Source organism: Thrips palmi, unplaced genomic scaffold (assembly GCF_012932325.1).
Source record: "Thrips palmi isolate BJ-2018 unplaced genomic scaffold, TpBJ-2018v1 HiC_scaffold_5, whole genome shotgun sequence".
NCBI lineage: Eukaryota > Metazoa > Arthropoda > Insecta > Thysanoptera > Thripidae > Thrips > Thrips palmi.
This window is the reverse complement of record NW_023144632.1, coordinates 6,932,003-6,950,647: the sequence shown is the minus strand read 5'-3', so window position 1 is coordinate 6,950,647 and position 18,645 is coordinate 6,932,003. Positions and strand designations below refer to the sequence as shown.

Below are 18,645 nucleotides of genomic sequence, written 5' to 3'. Positions count from 1 at the left end.
GGGGACGATCGCGCCAGTGGGGCCTCTGGGGACCCGCGCACTGTGGAAACGGAGGAGCCCCCGCGGTCTCTATTCGCCAGTGCAGCGGATGCGGGGGAATATTGGCGGATAATATTTGGCCTTAATTTCTTTCTTTTTTTTGCCAGTGTCATAGCCGATTTATCGGGCGCACAGTATTACGCGGCCGGAATCCCCGCCCGGCAATGGCGTCGGGGCGGAACGTGAGAGGAGGGAGGGGAGGGAGGTGTGAGTTGTGAACGATCGTTTGGCACAAAGGCGGCGGAACGCAGTGGGAGTGCGGGAAGTCGGGCCGTGTGCTGTGCGCGGTGCTGTGCGCGGCCCGCACGCCGCCTTGTAAATTGTTTACACGTCGTGATGCGACGCGCCGTGCCTGGCAGCGCGACTGCGCGACTTCTGCTCCTCGCTATGCGCATCTCGGTGGAAATGTGTTGTGCTGTGTTTCGCCATGTTGCGCTGCGCTGTGTGTCTACGCCGGCGACGCTTTTGTCGTCTTGCGACACCGTCCCCCGACAATCCTTGTGTACAAAGTAAACTCGAAAGGCTCGCGATGAAATAAAAATGTGTGAATCTGGAACCATTTTCGCCTGGCTGTATTTTGTCGTTTTGACGGGTCCTTTCGGTTGCCTTAAAATGTGATCCTGGCGACAGTACTCGGTTTTTCGTCGGTCCTGGTTTCACCCAATTATTACGATGGTCCATTCAGTCAATTTAATTGTGTCTGTGTGCACCGGGCACACAAGGTTCGCTTGGGCGATGAATTATTCGTATACCTAAGCCAAGTTTCTGCAGCATAATAAGAAGTGTTCCAAAAATTGTTTTGGAGAGAGAGAGAGAGAGAGAGAGAGAGAGAGAGAGAGAGAGAGACGGGCAAGTGAGAGCAGCTCTAGCCTGGATCTAGCAGTGATCAGATGTGAGGAATTGTGCCAAGAATGGCGGTTGAGCGCTTCATCCAGATTTAAATGTTTCATTGAAAGGAAGAAAAATTGTAGTGTTTGCAAAAATTATTTTTTGTGAGTATCAAAAATTGAAATGGGTAAAAATCTCACCGTGATCGACGTACGACTTGTGTCGGACCAATTCATTTTCGCGTGGTGATTTGCCGATTGTGTTTTCATCAGGCAGCCTCTGCTTTTACGGGCGAACGGAACAGTCCCGTAGTGCACACACTCTGCAAATAAAAAGTTATTCTTTAGGAAAAAACAAAAGAATGTAAGGAGGGAGGATTTCGCTGGTGTGGGTCGAAGGGCGTGTGGGTCGTACGGGTCTGTGCTCCGGGCGCGGAGGGTGGGGGAATGGCATGGCACGACTCCAGTGTTTGCGACTGTCTACTCTGTCGCCACGCCCCGCCACGCCCCGCCCCGCCCCGCCACACCCCGCCCCGCCCCGCCCCGCCCCGCCCCGCCCCGCCCGCCCGCCTCGCCCCGCCCCGCCCCGCCCCGCCGCGCCGCGCGGTGATGGGACCGCTCTCCCCGGCCGGGCCGTCCATCTGGCCGCGAGCAGGCCGGGGGACGCGGCCCAGCCCGGCGGCCCTGCGCACAGCGGTGCACAGCGGTGTCGAAGAGTCGCGTCTCTGTCTCTCTCGCGCCCTTTCCCGGCTGCCCCTTGAGTGTGACAGGGACGGCGGCCCTTCGAAATGGCTGGGCTGCCGACGCCCCCGCACCTTGGCGACCCTCGGAGGGATGAATTCGCGTTCGGCGTCGCCGCTGCGTCGGCCATAAAGGAAAACAAGGGGCACTGCTTCGCTGCTCCGCAAGAAAAGTGCTTGTGCGTCGCGACGGCTGCAGTAAAAGTTGCCGATCCCGCGGAGTGCGCCGAGGGGGCGCCGCCACGCGCCGGTTTGTTGTATCGAAGGGGATGGGGAGGGAGGGGGGGGGCGTATCCTAATGAGGACTTGTCCCCGGCAAGCGACGGGCAAACACGGCGCACTAGACGCAATCAAAGTCTTTCGTGGCGCACGGAGCGCCCGCCCACGTACGCGACCCGCTCACACACATGCTGGTGGAGGATGTCGCGGAGCCGCGCTTCCACGAAATCAATGCGCGGAAAGGCTTTTTGTGGTCGCGCTGCCTTTGCCAGGCGATGTGCCCCTCGCCTCGCCGCCACAGACGAGTTGGACTCTGTGTGTGTGTGTGTGTGTGTGTGTGTGTGTGTGTGTGTGTGTGTGAAAGCACCTCGGTCTCCCTCCTCCCCTCCTGGGGCCTGTGAGCTCGCCTGGCAGGGGTTCCATGAGTGTCTCGTTGGCCTCGTTGTCGGGTTTTCTAGAGACAGGCCCGAACCTGCCCCCTTTCCCCTTTTCGTTGTCGCTGCCTCTCCCCCCCCCCCCAAATCCTCCCTCGAACCGTTTCGACTGCCGGGTTGCGATTGTTTGGTTGTAAGAAGGGGAGGGGGATGAGCTGAGATGGTCGGGAGGGTTGAAAGTAAACAGCAGTGAAAACGGGCAGATTTCTTTTTGGCCTGGTTCAAATTTCAGTGATCAGTATTTGTTTGGCGGAGTAAAACCTATTTGCGCCGAGATGTACACTCTTGAGCCCTCGCCCTCGGGTGATATAAGGCTTCGTTTTAGTGGGTCGCGACGTCGGCGTGGCTGGACCGGCTGCCCTCCGCCCTGGCCGAAAGGGCGTCCGTTCGTCCGTCCGTTCGTCCGTCCGTCCGTCCGTCCGTCACCTGAAGAAGGCCTTGTGGCTGCGGGCGGCGCGCTGCTGGCCCCCTTCTGGATGGCTTCGTTCCGGTTGCTGGTCTCCCGCTGGCCAGACTGGCTTGGCTTGGCTCGGACGTGACGAGGGTTGAGGCGCAGTTGTGTCCTTGCGATTACGAAGACGTCCCCTCCCCATCCCTCACCTATAATTGCTGGAACCAATTTGCTATGCTAAACCTCCCCCCCCCTCCCCGTCTACTTACCATTTTATTAATTTCAGACTGCTGGCCACGCCTCGCCCCCCATTTGCTTGCATAACACTTTTCTCTTTTTTAATTATTTTTCTTTTCGGTCTCTGGCCGCCCGGTCTCGCTTTTGTGACCATCTGCGTCTTGGCGTCGTGGGCGTGGTGGCAGCGCGTTGGCAGCGGTATGGTACCGGTAGGGTACCAGCCCCCAGTAAGCCCGGGCCTCGGGCCTCGTCAAGCGGCTTCGAACTGAATAGTGTGCCACCGTCCCACGCGCGCCGCACGCGCAGCACAGCACGCGCAGCACCACCACAGAGCGACGCGACGGGGGCCGCTCGTCATCGTCATCGGCAGCACGGAATAAGGATGTCTCGTGCGCAGTTTGCGCAGCGAGCGGCCCGAAATGGAACCAAATCGACGTTTGCGACTGGGCCGCGCATGGCCACGCCACGTGGCGTCGCACAGTGGGCCAGAAGACCGCTGGAGGCGGCCAAAATTCAAAGACGCGTTTTGAGCTCCAGAGTCGCTAAATGGGACTCGAACCGAACGTGTGGCCCCACCAATGGATTTCTCTCTGAACGAGGAATCCATTGGTGGGGGTCACACGCTCGATTCGAGCCCTGTTTAGCGAGTCTGCAGCTCAAAACGCGTCTTGAATTTTGGCCGCCGGCGCCGGTCTTCTGGCCCACTGTGCGTCGGTCACGCGCTCTTATGCAGGTTCGGGTGTACCGGCTTGATACGAAGCTTCGCGCTCTTTTTTCGACATGGCAAACACACGGTTCCTGGTTTGTCCTCCCAGGGACTTCCCTCTGGGGAGACCAGGAACCGTTTTTTTGCGGTGTATCGCGTTTATTCGTGCTGCCCCGTGCTGCTCTGTCTGCGTTGTCCCGACAGTGCTGCTCTTACCAAGCCCCCCCCCCCCCGCTAAGGAAGAGCCCGGCCCAATCTGAATGCATGAGCGCGTGGCCGTCGTCGTCGGCCCGTCACCCGCTTCGACGCGGCGTTCCGCTCGCTTCCTCCGTGTCTGATCACTCGGTTCGCGTCTCCAGCCCCCGGAGCCACTTAAGGCGATTGGCAAGAGAGGCCATTAGGCGGATCGATTAGGGGTACCAGGAAGGGCGGTTCGCCAGGGCGATGCCTCCCGCGTGCTTGGTCCCGGGGATCATCGTGCACGTGCGTTTTGGTTGTGTATCATTTCGCTTGCTCGCCGCGGTCCGACGGGGCCGTGGCAGTGCGGCGCGGTGCGGGGTGAGGCCGGGTGGGGCTTAGCCCGGCCTGCCTCGACCGCCCGCCTGTCCCCCCGCCTGTCCCCCCGCCTGTCCCCCCGCCTGTCCCCCCGCCTGTCCCCCCGCCTGTCCCCCCGCCTGGTGGTGCCGCTGCTCGGTTGGCCCCTTTGTTTCGGCGTGCACCGTACCGTCGCGCTGCCAGCCCTCTGAAGCCGACCCCGTTGACTTGTCTCTTTTCGCCCCTCTGTGGCTTGCCGGGCTCCGCTGCCCCCGCTCCGCCCGCCGCGCCTTGTCCGACGCGGCCCCGGACGAGGTCTTTGGACGAGTCTTTGGACGAGTCTTTGGACGAGGCCCCGGAAGAGACGAGGCGCGGCGATTAAAAATTATGCGGCAGCTTGCGGCTTGTAGCTTGTACTTGCTAATGACGCCGATGGAGTGGACTCGAGACACTTTTGAGCCGCTGCGCTACTTTTCATTTCCCCTCTCCCTCATTTTCTCCTCCTCCTTCATTATTTTCTCCTCCTCCTCCTCCTCCTTCTCTTTTATCTCCTTTTTCTCCTTCCCTTCCCCGGTTGCCTGCCAGCAAGTTTACTGTCCGGCCAGCAGATAAGGCCGGCCAGAGACAGTCCAAATATGAGGACGCCGTCCGCTCCCGGTTTGCTGCCGGCGAAATGAAGGCCCCGGTGCCGTGCCGGCCGTGCAGGCCGTGCAGGCCGTGACTTCTTCTCTCTGCGACTTTTTCATTGTATCCCTCGTGACATTTAACAACGACTACCCCACCACAGCCGTAACAGCGGCCACTGCACTGGCATGCCAGGAATGCGGGGGGGGGGGGGGGGGGCACGTCCGCGTCGTGATTCGCGTCACCTTCGTTTTAAAATAAATCGGCCAAGAAACTGTTTGCGGTGGTGACGAATCTGGAGCACCGGGAGGGAGGGCGGGGGAGGGCGAAATATTTAACAGACGAGAGAATAGGGGCACAGTGGGCTAGAAGACCGGTGGAGGCGGACAAAACTCGAGACGCGTTTTGAGCTCCAGAGTCGCTAAATGGGACTTGAATCGAACGCGTGACCCCACCAACGGATTGCTCTCCGAACGAGGAATCCATTGGTGGGGTCACACGTTCGGTTCGAGCCCCATTTAGCGGCTCTGGAGCTCAAAACGCGTCTCGAGTTTTGGCCGCCTCCGCCGGTCTTCTGGCCCACTGTGCGTGGGTCCTGCCTCAACCCGTAGTCTGGCTCCAGCTCTGCGGCATGACTTGGCCTCCCCCGAGCGGGCCGCGTCGAAGCCCTTGGCAGAGCCTTTGGCAGGGTACTGCGGGGCTTGCGTGCATCGAGTGCCACGCTGTTGATTCCGTCGGGCGGCGCGGCCTCTCTTCCTCGTCGCCGCCTCGGCGCCGCGGCGCGGACGTGATCAGTAAGCAGCTTATAGGAGGAAAAGCAAACCGGCTTCTTGAGAAGACGGCACGCCACGCCACGGCACGGCAGGCGCAGGCACGGCACGGCACGCCACGCCAAGGCGCCTTCCCCGAAATTCAATTATGGAGCGACTGGCGAGAGGCTGACAACTCCTTTATATGACGTAGCCTACATATTAGTTTTATTACTGGTGATTCTATACGTACCAAGGGGCGTTGTCGGCGGCCGGCCGGGCCTGGCGCCTGCACTGTAAATGTCTTACGGTGAAAGGCTGCACCAACATATTACGGTGGAGATTTTCTCCATATAATACCAACGAAATTCGTCAAAATATCTAGAAGGTACAGTGAATTCTCAATGGTATGTTACGAAGTCAGCTGCACCACCATAATATGGAACATTTTCACCATAATATGGAGAATCTTCACTGTACAACATTTAGAGTGTGGCGCCGAAGAGGCGAATCGAGACTGGTGTCAACATGGCGACGCGCGTCGCTACACGAGCGGCATCGCGTGAGGCGTTCCGCATGCCCTTATTCTTTCCTTTCTTTCTTTTCCATATCAACTCCGGGAGCCGCCTCGCCGCGATGGAGGAAAGGGGTGGGGTGGGGGGGGGGCGGAATGAAGCGGCGCCGCCGTTCTTTCTGGGCGACGTCCCATTATCAGATAGAGGGCGCCCCATGATTGGTGGGCCGCGGGGCTGCAGGGCTGTAAGGCTGCAGGGGCAAGGCTCGCGGCTCACAGTGGGCCAGTAGACCGGTGGAGCTGGTCGAAATCCCGGACGGGTTTTGAGCTTCAGAGTCGCTCAATCGGACTCGACATAAACGTGTGACCCCACCAATAGATTGCTCTTCGAACGAGGAATCCACTGGTGGGGTCACACGCTCGGTTCGAGTCCTGTTTAGCGACTCTGGAGCTCAAAACGCTTCCAGGATTTTCGCCACCCCTGCCGGTTATCTCTGGTCCACTGTGGGCCGGCTAGCGGTGGCGGCCCGGCCGGCGCGGAAGCGGTGCGCTTGTCCAGAGACTCGGCACCGCCAGTAAATCTCTCGACGGCTGACGTCGGTGCGGCGCGGCGCGGCCAAAATGCAGCCTCATTGCTACAGTGGCGCAGCATGCTGCCCGTCGTGTTGACTCGAAACCTCTGGAAGGGTGGAGTGGCCGAGACAGCACGGCGGCGCGCAGTGGGCCATAAGACCGGCGCAGCGGCCAAAACTCTAGACGCGTTTTGAGCTCCAGAGTCGCTAAACAGGACTCGAAGCGAACGTGTGGCCCCACCAATCGATTCCTCGTTCGGAGAGCAATCCATTGGTGGGGTCACACGAACGTGTCGAGTCCTATTTAGCGACTCTGGAGCTCAAAACGCGTCTGGAGTTTTGGCCGCTGCGCCGGACTTCTGGCCCACTGTGCGGCGACGAAGCCCCACGGGGGCACCGACTCGGGGCGACAGCGTTCATTTGGGCGTGACCTCGCTAAGTGGTTCTTGTCCGCAGCTGTTGCCGCCCCGTCTCGCCGCGCCTCGCCGCGCCTCGCGAAAGAAGGCCCAGCCCATTAGCACGGCAGCCGACGGCAGCGAGGCGGAGTGTCGCCGGGGTGATTACGCGTGTGCGTGACGGGGCCTTGGGGGGGTATTACCGCCCGAACCTCGCCGTGGCCCTGACCTGAAGAAATAAGCTCAAAGGCGGAACTCTGGGGGCGAGAGGCGAGCGCGAGTCGCTGCCGTGCTGTTGCTGACCCTCTAGGGAGCCCCCCCCCCCCTCGTCTGCCCCAATCCGGAGACGTGGTTACTCCTCCCATGGCTTGGTCGGCGGCGGGATCACTGAAAAACCAAACGTGGTGTAGACCGCACCAACTGGTGTGGTCAAATGGATGCCATTTTGACCGCATCAGTTGGTGTGGTCTAGACCACGTTTGGGGCGTTTGATGCGGTCTAGACCACACCAAACGTGGTCAAACGTGGTCTAGACCACACCAACTGATGCGGTCAAAATGGCACCCATCTGACCACACCAGTGGTGCGGTCTGGACCACGTTTGGTTTTTCAGTGATGAGCTGCAAGAGGGTGGGCTGGTCCGGCCGGAGCTGGCGGGGCAGTTTGTCGACACTACACTCTAAATGTAGGGTGCCCAGAAACTGGGCGTCTTTGTCGCCCACCCCACTTTTTAGGGTGCCAAATGTCGCTTAGTTTCTGGGCACCTTTGTCGCCCAGTCTCGGGGTGGACAAATCATACAGTAACCGGCCCTCTCTCATGGTAGAGCATGCACAGGTGTCTAGTTCCTGGGCGACTGAGGTGCCCAGATTCTGGGCACCTTTGGCACCTTAGTCGCTGCCGAGCCATGGGTGAAGGCAGGTTCCTTAATGGTTTGTCCACCCCGAGACTGGGCGACAAAGGTGCCCAGAAACTGGGCGACATTTGGCACCCTAAAAAGTGGGGCGGGCGACAAAGGCGCCCAGTTTCTGGGCACCCTACATTTAGAGTGTAGTGGACCCAGTCGGCCGGACCGGCCGGCCAGTTTGTCGGTCACTCTGTGGCAGTCGACGCCGTGGCGTCCTGCAGCACCCATTTGGGATGTGGCGGCACGGGTACACCCGTACTCACCACTGAACTATTGCAACAGAGTAGCACCGCATTCCACAGCTCGACTAGGGACCGCACTCGAATTGTCACCGGATGCGTCCCAAGGTTAGCAGGCTAGTTAAGCCTGCGACAAGCTGGCCCTGGAGCTAGGCCCTGTCCTAGGTCGTAAAAGTGTTCCGGGAAGAAAGGCCCTCCCACTCACAAATCGAGGTGGGCCTGCACAGGCTTCCCACGGTTCACGCACATTCCTAACATTCCTTTAAAAGGTATAAAAGCTGTCGCCCTAGCCGAAACAGCATCCAGTCGCACTCCAGCTCTCGTCTCGACGACACCTCCGTGCACACCAAGCCGCACCAGCAGCGCCCCGGCTGGACCTCCTCGCTGCCTCCATCATCAAGTGCGAAACGCTCGCCTCACTGCCGCCACGCCCGCCTTGCCCCGGACACCGAGCCAAGGACTACTCACTCGTTCAAGTACTGTACAACTTCAAGAGGAACACCATCACGCATTGTACCTTCTGATTCGAACAATATATATTTGGAGTCTTATCAATCATCATCATAACTCGCCTCTTGATTATTTCCAAGCACTATCCTTACACAATACCACCTACAGGGATTCAGAATGCCTGTAACGGCTTGACGCTATCACAGCTTGCGCCCAGTGCGTGTTGTCGAGGCGTGGCGCGTACGCCGGGGGGGACGCGGCGTGTGAGAGATGCCGCTGGAGCGCTTTCGAACATCGCTGGCTCCGTCCGCTTTGCATGTTGCGAGCGTTAGGTCACCGTAAAGCCTCCCCGGTGGCTGTGCGGCTGTGCGCGCTGCGTGACCGCGGTCGGCTGGCCGGCAGTCCGTCAGTCCTTTGCCTTTGGTGCTGCGCTTGGCGCTGCGGCCGGCCTATCTGCCTCCCTGCAGGCGGCCCCTCTCTCGGCCGCGTGTTGCCAGTGGCGCAGCCTTGGAGCGGGCCAAAGCAGCACCTTTTTGCTTGCGGGGACAAAGTGCAATTTTTTTGCCTACCTTTCTTCAGGCGGTTAGTTTAGTCCTTTGGGAAAGGGGGGGGGGACAAAAAACCCTCCCCCTTTGTGTACTCGCATGTGCGTGTGGCTGCATTGGACAACGCTCCGCCTGCACCCCCCCCCCCCCCCCCCCTCGCCGGACCGGCCCGAACCTGCCAAGCCCGGGCAGGCCGCGGTGACATTTACGAAAATTGAAATTGTGTCGTTCGATAACGCGCCGTGCGCGCCGCGCCCAAATTGGTGGCGGCGGAGGATGTAGTTTGGCGGCGCAAGTTGGGTGACGACGAAGTTAGCACTTGCCTGATGCGTCCTCCCCGGTCCCTCCCCCCCCCCTCCCCCTTCTCCACCATTGCTGCCCCCAATTTCCGGGCCCCCTTTCGCACTGACAGTGACACTACACTGGCAGGGGCTGCGCCGCGGAACAGGCAGTGCGGCCCGCACTCGCCCTTAGCCTCTAGGCCAGGCGGCGTCAGGAGGCCTCAGGTGTGCTTGAGTGCGGTTGGACCCAGACTCGATCAAAGGCTGCCCTCGCACAGTGGGCCAGAAGCCGGTGGAGGCGGCCAAAACCCTTGACGCGTTTTGAGCTCCAGAGTCGCTAAACAGGCCTCGAAACGAACATGTGATGTGACATGGGTTACTCGTCGGAAGAGCAATCCATTGGTGGGGTCACACGTTCGGTTCGAGTCCTGCTTAGCGACTCTGGGGCTCAAAACGCGTTTAGAGTTTTGGCCGCCTCCACCGGCCTCTGGCCCACTGTGCGTCGGCTGCGTGGGGTGCCAGTACACTCTCTAACAAACACAGGTCTAATGAAAAAAAAGGTTCTCTTTTCCACGAAGTAGAGCATGTATGAGGCTACCTATCCAATTTGCTGGAATTGAGTCCAACTTGTACTTTTAATTTGGTCTATTTTTGATTCGATGATGAAATCCCTTCTCGGCCAAGAACCTGCCAACACGACTCAAAATTAAAGTCGTGCAAAACTTTAAAGTCGTTTCGACCGAACATGTTTTAACACAGCTACTTTTCTCATCTCCGGCCGGCGGCTGCCGCGTGGTCATGTTTTATGCACCCTTTGCGGCCAGGCGATTTCCCGTGCGCGGTCTGCAACATTTCTGACACCGCCAGTTTTATGTATGGACGCGCGGGCCCGCCCAACAATACAGTGTACCTTTCCGGCGAGGCCCCGTGGGGGGACGCGTTGTGCCCCTTTCATGGCACGGCCCTCGCCGACACGCCGGCCTGCCGCTCTGTTTCCGGGGCCGCGGGGGCCGCGGGGGCTGCCGGTCCCATTCATGGAGCCATTGCCTCTACACTGGTAGAGTCACTGCGGCCTGAGCCACGCCACTCTTTGCCACTCGTTCCACAGTGCACCGGCCGGGCCTGGACCTCATTGATCAAGTCACCGATACCCTAGATTCGCGTTGAAACGAACATGACATGGGACACGAGTCACTGTGACGTCACATTTCCGACGCAAGTGTGCTGCTGGGGGTGTCCGCCTCAACGAGATTTCGCTCTTCTCGACGTTGACTGGTGGCGTGGTGTGGGCCAGGGCAGGGTCTGGTGCGGAGCGGCGGTCGGGCTGGGAGCGGTGCGCGCCCTGCCCAAGGCCCTGCCCAAGGCCCTGCCCAAGGCCCTGCCCAAGGCCCTGCCCAAGGCCCTGCCCAAGGCCCTGCCCAAGGCCCTGCCCAAGGCCCTGCCCAAGGCCCTGCCCAAGGCCCTGCCCAAGGCCCTGCCCAAGGCCCTGCCCAAGGCCCTGCCCAAGGCCCTGCCCAAGGCCCTGCCCAAGGCCCTGCCCAAGGCCCTGCCCAAGGCCCTGCCCAAGGCCCTGCCCTTCCCCGACAGACGGGCCGCCCCGCCTCGGCGGCCGAGGTGCACTCGATGTACATGGCCGAGAGCCGCGCGAGCCTCGCCTTGGCGGGACAGTAATCCCGAGCGGCGGGTTTCTTGTGGCCGGCGGCGTCGTCGGCGCCCAGTATCTGCAGCCGCCGGTAATCCTGACGGCGCGCAATCAGGAACCCGCCCCGCCCCGCCCCGCCCCGCCCCGCCACGCCCCGCCCCGCAGCGCTATCCACGTGAGGCCGGAGGAGAATGGCTTCTAATTAGCCACGTCGGCTTTGTGCGCTCGGCCCCGGCGCCGGCCAGCGGGCTTGCTCGGCACCCGGAGGACGCTCCCCCTCCCCCTCGCCGCCCCGGGGTCTTTCTTTGAATGACGGCGGCCTGAATATTTCATCCCGGACCTGGCGGCGCCGCCGCCCGCGCCGCCCGCGCCCCGCACTCGGGTGTAGTGATATTGATATGCGGCTGTGTGCGCTCCAGTCTGCACACCCCGGCGGGGCCGCACCGGGGCCGCACCGGGCCGCCAGTTGTTTGCCGGCCAAGTCCGAACAAGTCCTGCTTGCTTTGCCACCCTCTAGGGCGCTCGTCCATGCCGGCTGCATGTTTGCGCCGAGTTTCTGTCCGTGACAGTTGATTCCGGGATGTCGAGATGTGAGACACGCGGGATTCCCGGAACGTCGGGCTGACCGCATAGCGCGGGAATCGTCGAGGCCCTTTGACAGTGGCAGTTCAATCTCGCTCAGTGTGCCGGTGGCACCTCCCGACGAACAAGCTCTCCTCCCACGCACACCCCGCGAGTGCGAGGGAGAAGCTGATTGTTTGGGCCCGCACGCGGCCCTGGCGTTTGATGCGCGCTTCGATGGCAATCCAATCCATATGCCCGCTCGGAATGAGGTGTGCTCACCCGGACGGGCAAAACAAAGCGACAAAGGCACGGTGGAGGGGGCAGCGTCGGCCTGTCCTGCGCGCCAGTGGCGCTGCCGTGCAGTGCAGGGCGTTCGAGGGGGACCTCGTTTACGACGCGCTGTAACGCACGGAGACGGCTCGTGGGCACGGCGCAGGCATCGCCCCCTGCGAGGGGGCCACCACCCCCGTTATCCTGTGTACAAATTGGCTGGTAATCTCTGGTAATCCATGGCGTAATCACGTAATCCTTGACAAAATTCTGTCATTTTTCAACGTTTTGCATTTTCAACGTTCTGAGCTATTTTTCAACGGTTCGAACATTTTCGAAAATTCACGCGTAATCCTGGTATATCGTAATCCCGTAATCTTGTGTACGCCTGAAATGAGAGTGGTGGCCCCCTCGGCCCCCTGGGCCTTGGGCCTTCCCTTGGGCCCGGCACGGCCGCTCGTGTTTCGCCCTCACGCCAGGCTGGCGGGCAGGTGGGCAGGTGGGCAGGACGCACTCTAGAGACCGCTCGGGCTGGGCCGAGGGCTGGGCGGGCCTGTCGTTCAATCGGCAGCTTGCCCTTGCCTCGACCCTGTTTCTTGTTTGCATCGCGCATATCGAAGCATCGGCCAGGGCGTCGGCCACCCCTCTGCCACTGGTTGGTTTTCGCTCATCGCCCGCCAGCCTCGCACTTAACACAAATAAAGAATGGCAACTCACCGATTTCTTTCTTCAAGATTACAATTTAATCGACCTGAATGCGGTGGTTTTTCCTCCGCCATCGAAGGGCTTGCAGACTGCTGGATCCTTGCCCGCCGTGCACGGTAAAAACGGTTCCTGGTTTTCCCAGGAACCCCCTGAAATCGCCTATGTCTTCGCCATAGGGCTCCTGGGAAAACCAGGTACCGTTTTTACCGTGTGCCCGCGGCTGGCGGTGTTGCCCCGCGAAGTGGCGGGCCGTGTTGTGCATGTATCGGTGCGGCTCCGCTGTGCTCCGCTGTGCGCCGCAGGGCCCGCTTCCCCATTAGCAGAGTGCCGCCGCCGCTGCTCAGCCTGTCCCCGCCGCGACGCTGTTTTGTCCTGGTGTCGTGTTATTGCGTCTGCCGGGCGGATACCTCGCCGTGGGCGGCTCAGCTTCGGGCCTACCGTTCCCTTTTCCCCTTGTCCACGACTCCCCCTACCCCTGCCTTTTCCGCCTCTCCGACGGACACTCATACAAATCAGGGATACGGGGAATTTTTTCTGGACTTTTCCGATTTTGGAATTTCGGCCGGCATATTCCTTCTCGGCGTCCTCCTTGCGGACGCCCGAGACTCTCCATATTATGGTGAAAATGTTCCATATTATGGTGGCGCAGCTGACTTCGTAACATACCGATGAGAGTTCACTGTACCTTACAGACATTTTGACGAATTTCGTTGGTGTTATGGAGAAAATCTCCACCGTAATATGTTGGTGCAGCCTTTCGCCGTAAGACATTTACAGTGTGCAGTGTGCCTCTTGGTCTTCCCTCAGCTCATCATTACCATGCCGTCGCGCGGCCCTTAGCAAGACGCCGCGCCAGCCGCGCCGTCACAGCGTGGCGGCCACCTCCAATGCCGGGGCGTAGCACAGTGGGCCAGAAGCCGGTGGAGGCGGCCAAAACTCTAGACGCGTTTCGAGCTCCAGAGTCGCTAAATGGGACTCGAACAGAACGTGTGACCCCATCAATGGATTCCTCGTTCGGAGAGCAGTCCATTGGTGGGGTCACACGTCCTGTTCGAGTGTTCGAGTCCCATTTAACGAATCTGGAGCTCGAAACGCGTCTAGAGTTTTGGCCGCCTCCACTGGTCTTCTGGCCCACTGTGCGGCGCCCCCTCCCTCCCCCCTCGGCGCTGCTCCGTCTTTCCGCGTGACTGACCGCGGCGCCGCGGCGCGTCTCTGTTCCAGCGCCGCAAGGAGCGTGGCCGCGTGCCGCTGGGGACGGTGAGCGTCGTTGAGACGGCGCTGGTGACTTCGCCGTCGGCGGGATCCGACTCGTCCACCGCGTCCACCGGGCCGCCCTCCTCCAGTGCGCCAGCCGGGCCCGCCTTCCAAGTGGCCTACCGCGAGGACGGCCAGGAGTACACGCTGTACCTGGTCGCCCCCAGGGACGGCGAGCGCCACGACTGGATCCGCGCCATCCGCGGAGGTAAGTGCCGCCTAACGAAGGGAAACTCTTTTTTTTTTTTTTTTTTTTTGAGGAGAACAAATTGGACCTTTCGTGTTGATTTCCGGCGCGGATCGAAAACACGCTCCGCCCGGGGATCTGTTTGAAAGTGTGGGCCCATCCGCACCCCTTCCTCCTCGCATTTCTGCGCAGACACCTCCACCTCCCCCCGCCCGGCCCGCCTGGCGCGGCGCAGATTACGCCGAGCGGTTCGTCACATTCACTGGTTCGTCCTCTTTAATGGAGTTGCGGAAGTCGCGTGGCTATGAAAATGTTTCCAAACTCGACCGCTGCTCTGGACGTGTGCGTACGTTTCACCGCGAACTTCGGGAAAGGGGGGGGGGGGCAGCCGGGCCGGTCCCACGTCCTCATCGTCGCCCTGGACAGTCGCGAGTCCGGATTTGAACAGCGTCCGCCATGGTGGTTGGCGTCCTCGTGGTTACCAGCGCGCGCCATTCCGGGCCCGACACCTTGGTGATTTACGCGTCCCGTGCTGGTTCATTGCGGGTGACGGAGCGCGGCGTGCGGCTGCTGGCTTGTTTTGGAGCTGCCAGAGGCAAGCCAGGCACTGTACGCGGTGCGCCGCGGAGCGACGGGAAGCCCCCTCCTCCTCCTCCCTCCACGTTCCTTCTACGTGAGGAAACCGCCTGGGTGAAAGCGTGCAATTCCGAAAGACTCATGATCAAACGGCGATCGCATTGCGTCGTCCGGTGTCGTCTCTTCCTGTTTGCCCGGCGCAGTGTCTCGGCGGGCGCCTTTGCCTCGCTCCTCTCCACCGCGATGCTTCCCAGGAATTGGCGCCGCTGCTTTTTGCCTCTGGAGTGGCGGGCGGGGCGGCGCGGCGCTGCGCGTGGCAGCGTTGCCATCCTCCAATTAAAAGTTTAGATTAGAGGTGTACCGACCGCCCTGCCGCCCGTTTTGCATCGATGTGAGTTAGTAGTGTGCCCGCGGTTACGCCGCAACCCTTGCCTGCCGCTGCGAGGGCTCGTCGCGCGGCGTGCGGCGGGCAGGTCCGCAAGGTTGTCTCGGAGGCCCGTCCCTGCCGTGCCGTACCGCTGTGCCGCCTGCCGCTCCCACCTGCCGGCTCTGCGAAGTGCTCTCGGCGATTCTCGGCAGCGGACCGGGACCTGGGCTGCCGAGGACGCTGAGGACGCCCTTCCCCGAAGGCGCTGATTGCCAAACTCCGCGACACTTGATGCGCCGAGACGCTCCAGACCGACCCACGCATTTCTCTTCGGCGGCCCCTCGGTACGGTTCGGCACTTGGCGGAGTGGAGCGGAGTGGCGGGGCGCTCTTTCGAGTTCGGGACGCGCCGTCGACGGCCGGACGGCGGGCGGATCGCTCCGGGCAGGAATGGCCGCCGGGCGAGACGCACAGTGGGTCAAGAGACCGGCGCAGGCGACGAGGCGACCAAAACTCGAGACGCCTTTTGAGCTCCAGAGTCCGATAAAAAGGACTCGAACAGATCGTGTGACCCCACCAACGGATTCCTCGTTTGGAGCGAGCAATCCATTGGTGGAGTCGGAGTCACACGTTCGGTTCGCGTCCCATTTAGCGGCTCTGGAGCTCAAAACGCGTCTCGAGTTTTGGCCGCCCGCGCAAATCCACTGCGTGACGGTCTGGGCTGGGCCGGTCCCGACATGCGCTTGGCCCGGCTTGGCCTCGGCCAGGCCACAATGCAGGCCCCTCCCCACCTGGCGACGCGCGGCGGCAAATCCCTGCTCAAATTGAGCGTCCCGCCCAATTGCAGGCCGCAGGGCTCTTTGCAGTGCGGCGACTGCCGAGGTAGGCTGTGTTAGCGGGCGGGCTGGCCGGGCTGGCCCCTGATTGGCTGGAGTCCCGCCGAGTCGCGCTGACTTGACCTGATTCGCCGTCTCTGCGCCCCCCGCGTGCCTCGCCTCGTTTCTCGCGCCAATTTGACGCTCCCGCGGGTCCGCGACCAAAGCAGACCGACCGAAACGAATTAATTAATCTGCGTTCATTAATTACGACATCGTATCGTCCCTTTTCATTCTATTTTTTGTTTACATCGCATGTCCACCTGGTTCTTTGACGGAGCAAAAAAAAATGGGGGTGGGTGTATGTCACACACAAACGCACACACACACACACAAGCGACCCACTCAAACGAGTGATACACTGCGGAGGACAGTATCTTTCTGCTGCTAAAAAATAACAAAAAACAACAAACGTGGAGCGCGCAATCGTGTCCACGTCAAAACCGTGCGGAAGAGAACGATCTCGCCAACAACTGTTACAAAAGCAGCCGCGAATCGCAGATGCCGCCTGTCGATGTGCTCTGGTGGCGGCTGCACTGCAATAGAGGGCTAGAGCTGCAAGCGCCCAGCAGCCAGCCTCAGCCTCGTCAGCCTGCGGACGGCGGCATAGGCCGGCCCGCCACACTGGGCCGCTCGCCGGGCCGGCCCGCCTCACAGGCGCTCCGCTCGCTCCGCTCCACTCGCTGTCTGCAGTACAGCTCGGACGGCTTGGCCCTCACACTCCGAGGCACGCTCCCCCACACGCGATCGCCCCCCCCCCCCCTCCTTTCCAGTGTCCGCCCCGTCTTGGAACGGCGAAATCCCATTACCCAGTCCGAGCCGACAGCACGCGATGAAAGAGGCTTTAGGTGGCGGGATTACCGAGTGGACGGCATCGCGGTGCGGTTCCTCATTCCCCATTTCTCCCGACCTCGCCACATGCTTTCCCTCTCTCCCTCTCAACTTTGCCGAGCTTGCTCCGCGAGTTTGGACCGCCCCCCGATTCGTATCGCCAAGGCGGAAGGGAATTAGAAAAAAAAGAGGAAAGAGAGCGCCGCGACGCCGGCGCCGTCGCCGAGCGCGCGGAAGGGCAAGTTGATTTGATCGTGAATATTATTCTTAACCCTCCCCTCCTCCCGCTCTCTTTCCCCCGCCGCCTCTCCCCACTCGGTCCGCGGACTTCCAACTCATCTGGGCGGGGAAGTTGAAAAATGTGGTCAAAGTTGGGGAGCGGAGGTCCGAAGCCAGCCTCGCGGAGTGGCATGGCACTGAAAGGCGCCGTCTGAGGCGGGGCGTCGGGCCGAGCGGCCGGCCGCGATGCCGCGATGCGTGCTCACTCTTGTGGCAACGTTCTGCCGTCCCCAATTAGAATCTTGAAAAAGTTGGGCCGTGGACGATCAGGTTCCGTGATGCCTGAGATGGAGGGGTGCGGTGTGGCAACTTCGGCAAACTTGGACGGCAGGGCCGTGGCAGGGCTGTCCGAGGAACGCGTTGCCTTACCTTCGCCGTGGCTCCAGGCCGCTCCAGGCCGCTCCAGGCCGCTCCAGGCCGCTCCAGGCCGCTCCAGGCCGCTCCAGGCCGCTCCAGGCCGCTCCAGGCCGCTCCAGGCCGCTCCAGGCCGCTCCAGGCCGCTCCAGGCCGCTCCAGGCCGCTCCAGGCCGCTCCAGGCCGCTCCAGGCCGCTCCAGGCCGCTCCAGGCCGCTCCAGGCCGCTCCAGGCCGCTCCAGGCCGCTCCAGGCCGCCCCAGGCCGCTCCAGGCCGCTCCAGGCCGCTCCAGGCCGCTCCAGGCCGCTCCAGGCCGCTCCGCGCTCCAGCGCTGGAGGGTCCCCACTTTGTGACGCCTTGGTCGCGGGGAGGGAAAGAAAAAAGAGGGGCATATCATGCGGCTCTTCCGCTTTCCGCGTGTTTGCTTGTTTTTCGTTTTGTTTCGTTGTTGTTTCGGTGGTTTGGGGCCGGAGGGCGCGCCGCGCACCCCGTGCCTGCGAGGCGGCCGCCCCACCTCCCCGTCAAGTCGAGATACCCGCCGGGCCGTCCGGAGCGGAGTGCGTTCCCTCGCTCTTGTCGTCCTTGATGGGCGTCTTGACCGAGACCCGATAATTGGCCATGGTTGTAGCCCCCCCCCCCCTCGCCGTTGCGGCCGGCGTGGATTGGCCGGCACAGGGCAGCGCGCCCCGCCTGGCCCCGCCTGGCCCCGCCTGGCCCCGCCGCACAGCGCAGAGCGACGCATCCCTTCCTGATTGGATTGCCGATAATCGACGCCGGCCGGCCGTTCTGGTGTGGTGCTGTGCACTGTCGTGCCGTGCCGTGCCTTGCCACGCCGTGCCGTGCCACACCGTGCCTCCCTCTGCGGTGCTCGTGTTCGAGCCGGGCGGCCGGCCGCGCCCTGCGTCCACTCCCCTCCCATTTTTCATCCGATATGGCGCGGGCCGGCCGTGGGCCAGCCGGCATTGTTGTTGTTGTTTGGTGGCTGTGGTCGTGCTTTGCGCCGCGCCACGCCGCGCCACGCTGCGCGCTTTGGCGCCGCCCTGAGTGCTCCCCGTTCGATGAGTTGTGGTCGCTGTATGGCCGCTTCCTCCTGTCTATTTTTCCGGCTTCGCCTTATCCGCCCGAGCCGGATCGTCCTTTCATTACCGAAGTATCCCCCCTAGGCGAGGCCCGGTCCGCCGGGACCACACTGGAAGGCGGGACAGGTGAGCCCAGCGTGGGCCACTGCACTGCCATCCTCTGTGGGACCCGCACGGCGTCACAAAGGAAGGGCCCGGCGGGAGGTTCGAAACGAAAACCTCTCCGACGCGCGAAAAAGTTGGCTGGACTTGGCACCGGACA

At 61.6% G+C, this 18,645-nt stretch overlaps 1 protein-coding gene across 1 annotated transcript in view; it reads left to right on the top strand.

Moving 5' to 3' along the window:
- LOC117651248 (tyrosine-protein kinase Btk29A) overlaps positions 1-18,645 on the top strand; it is a 100,274-nt gene that overhangs the window by 23,390 nt on the left and 58,239 nt on the right. Inside the window, exon 2 of the mRNA XM_034395074.1 lies at positions 13,804-14,044. Coding sequence (XP_034250965.1) covers positions 13,804-14,044 — 241 coding nt within the window. The remainder of the gene's footprint in view (positions 1-13,803; positions 14,045-18,645) is intronic.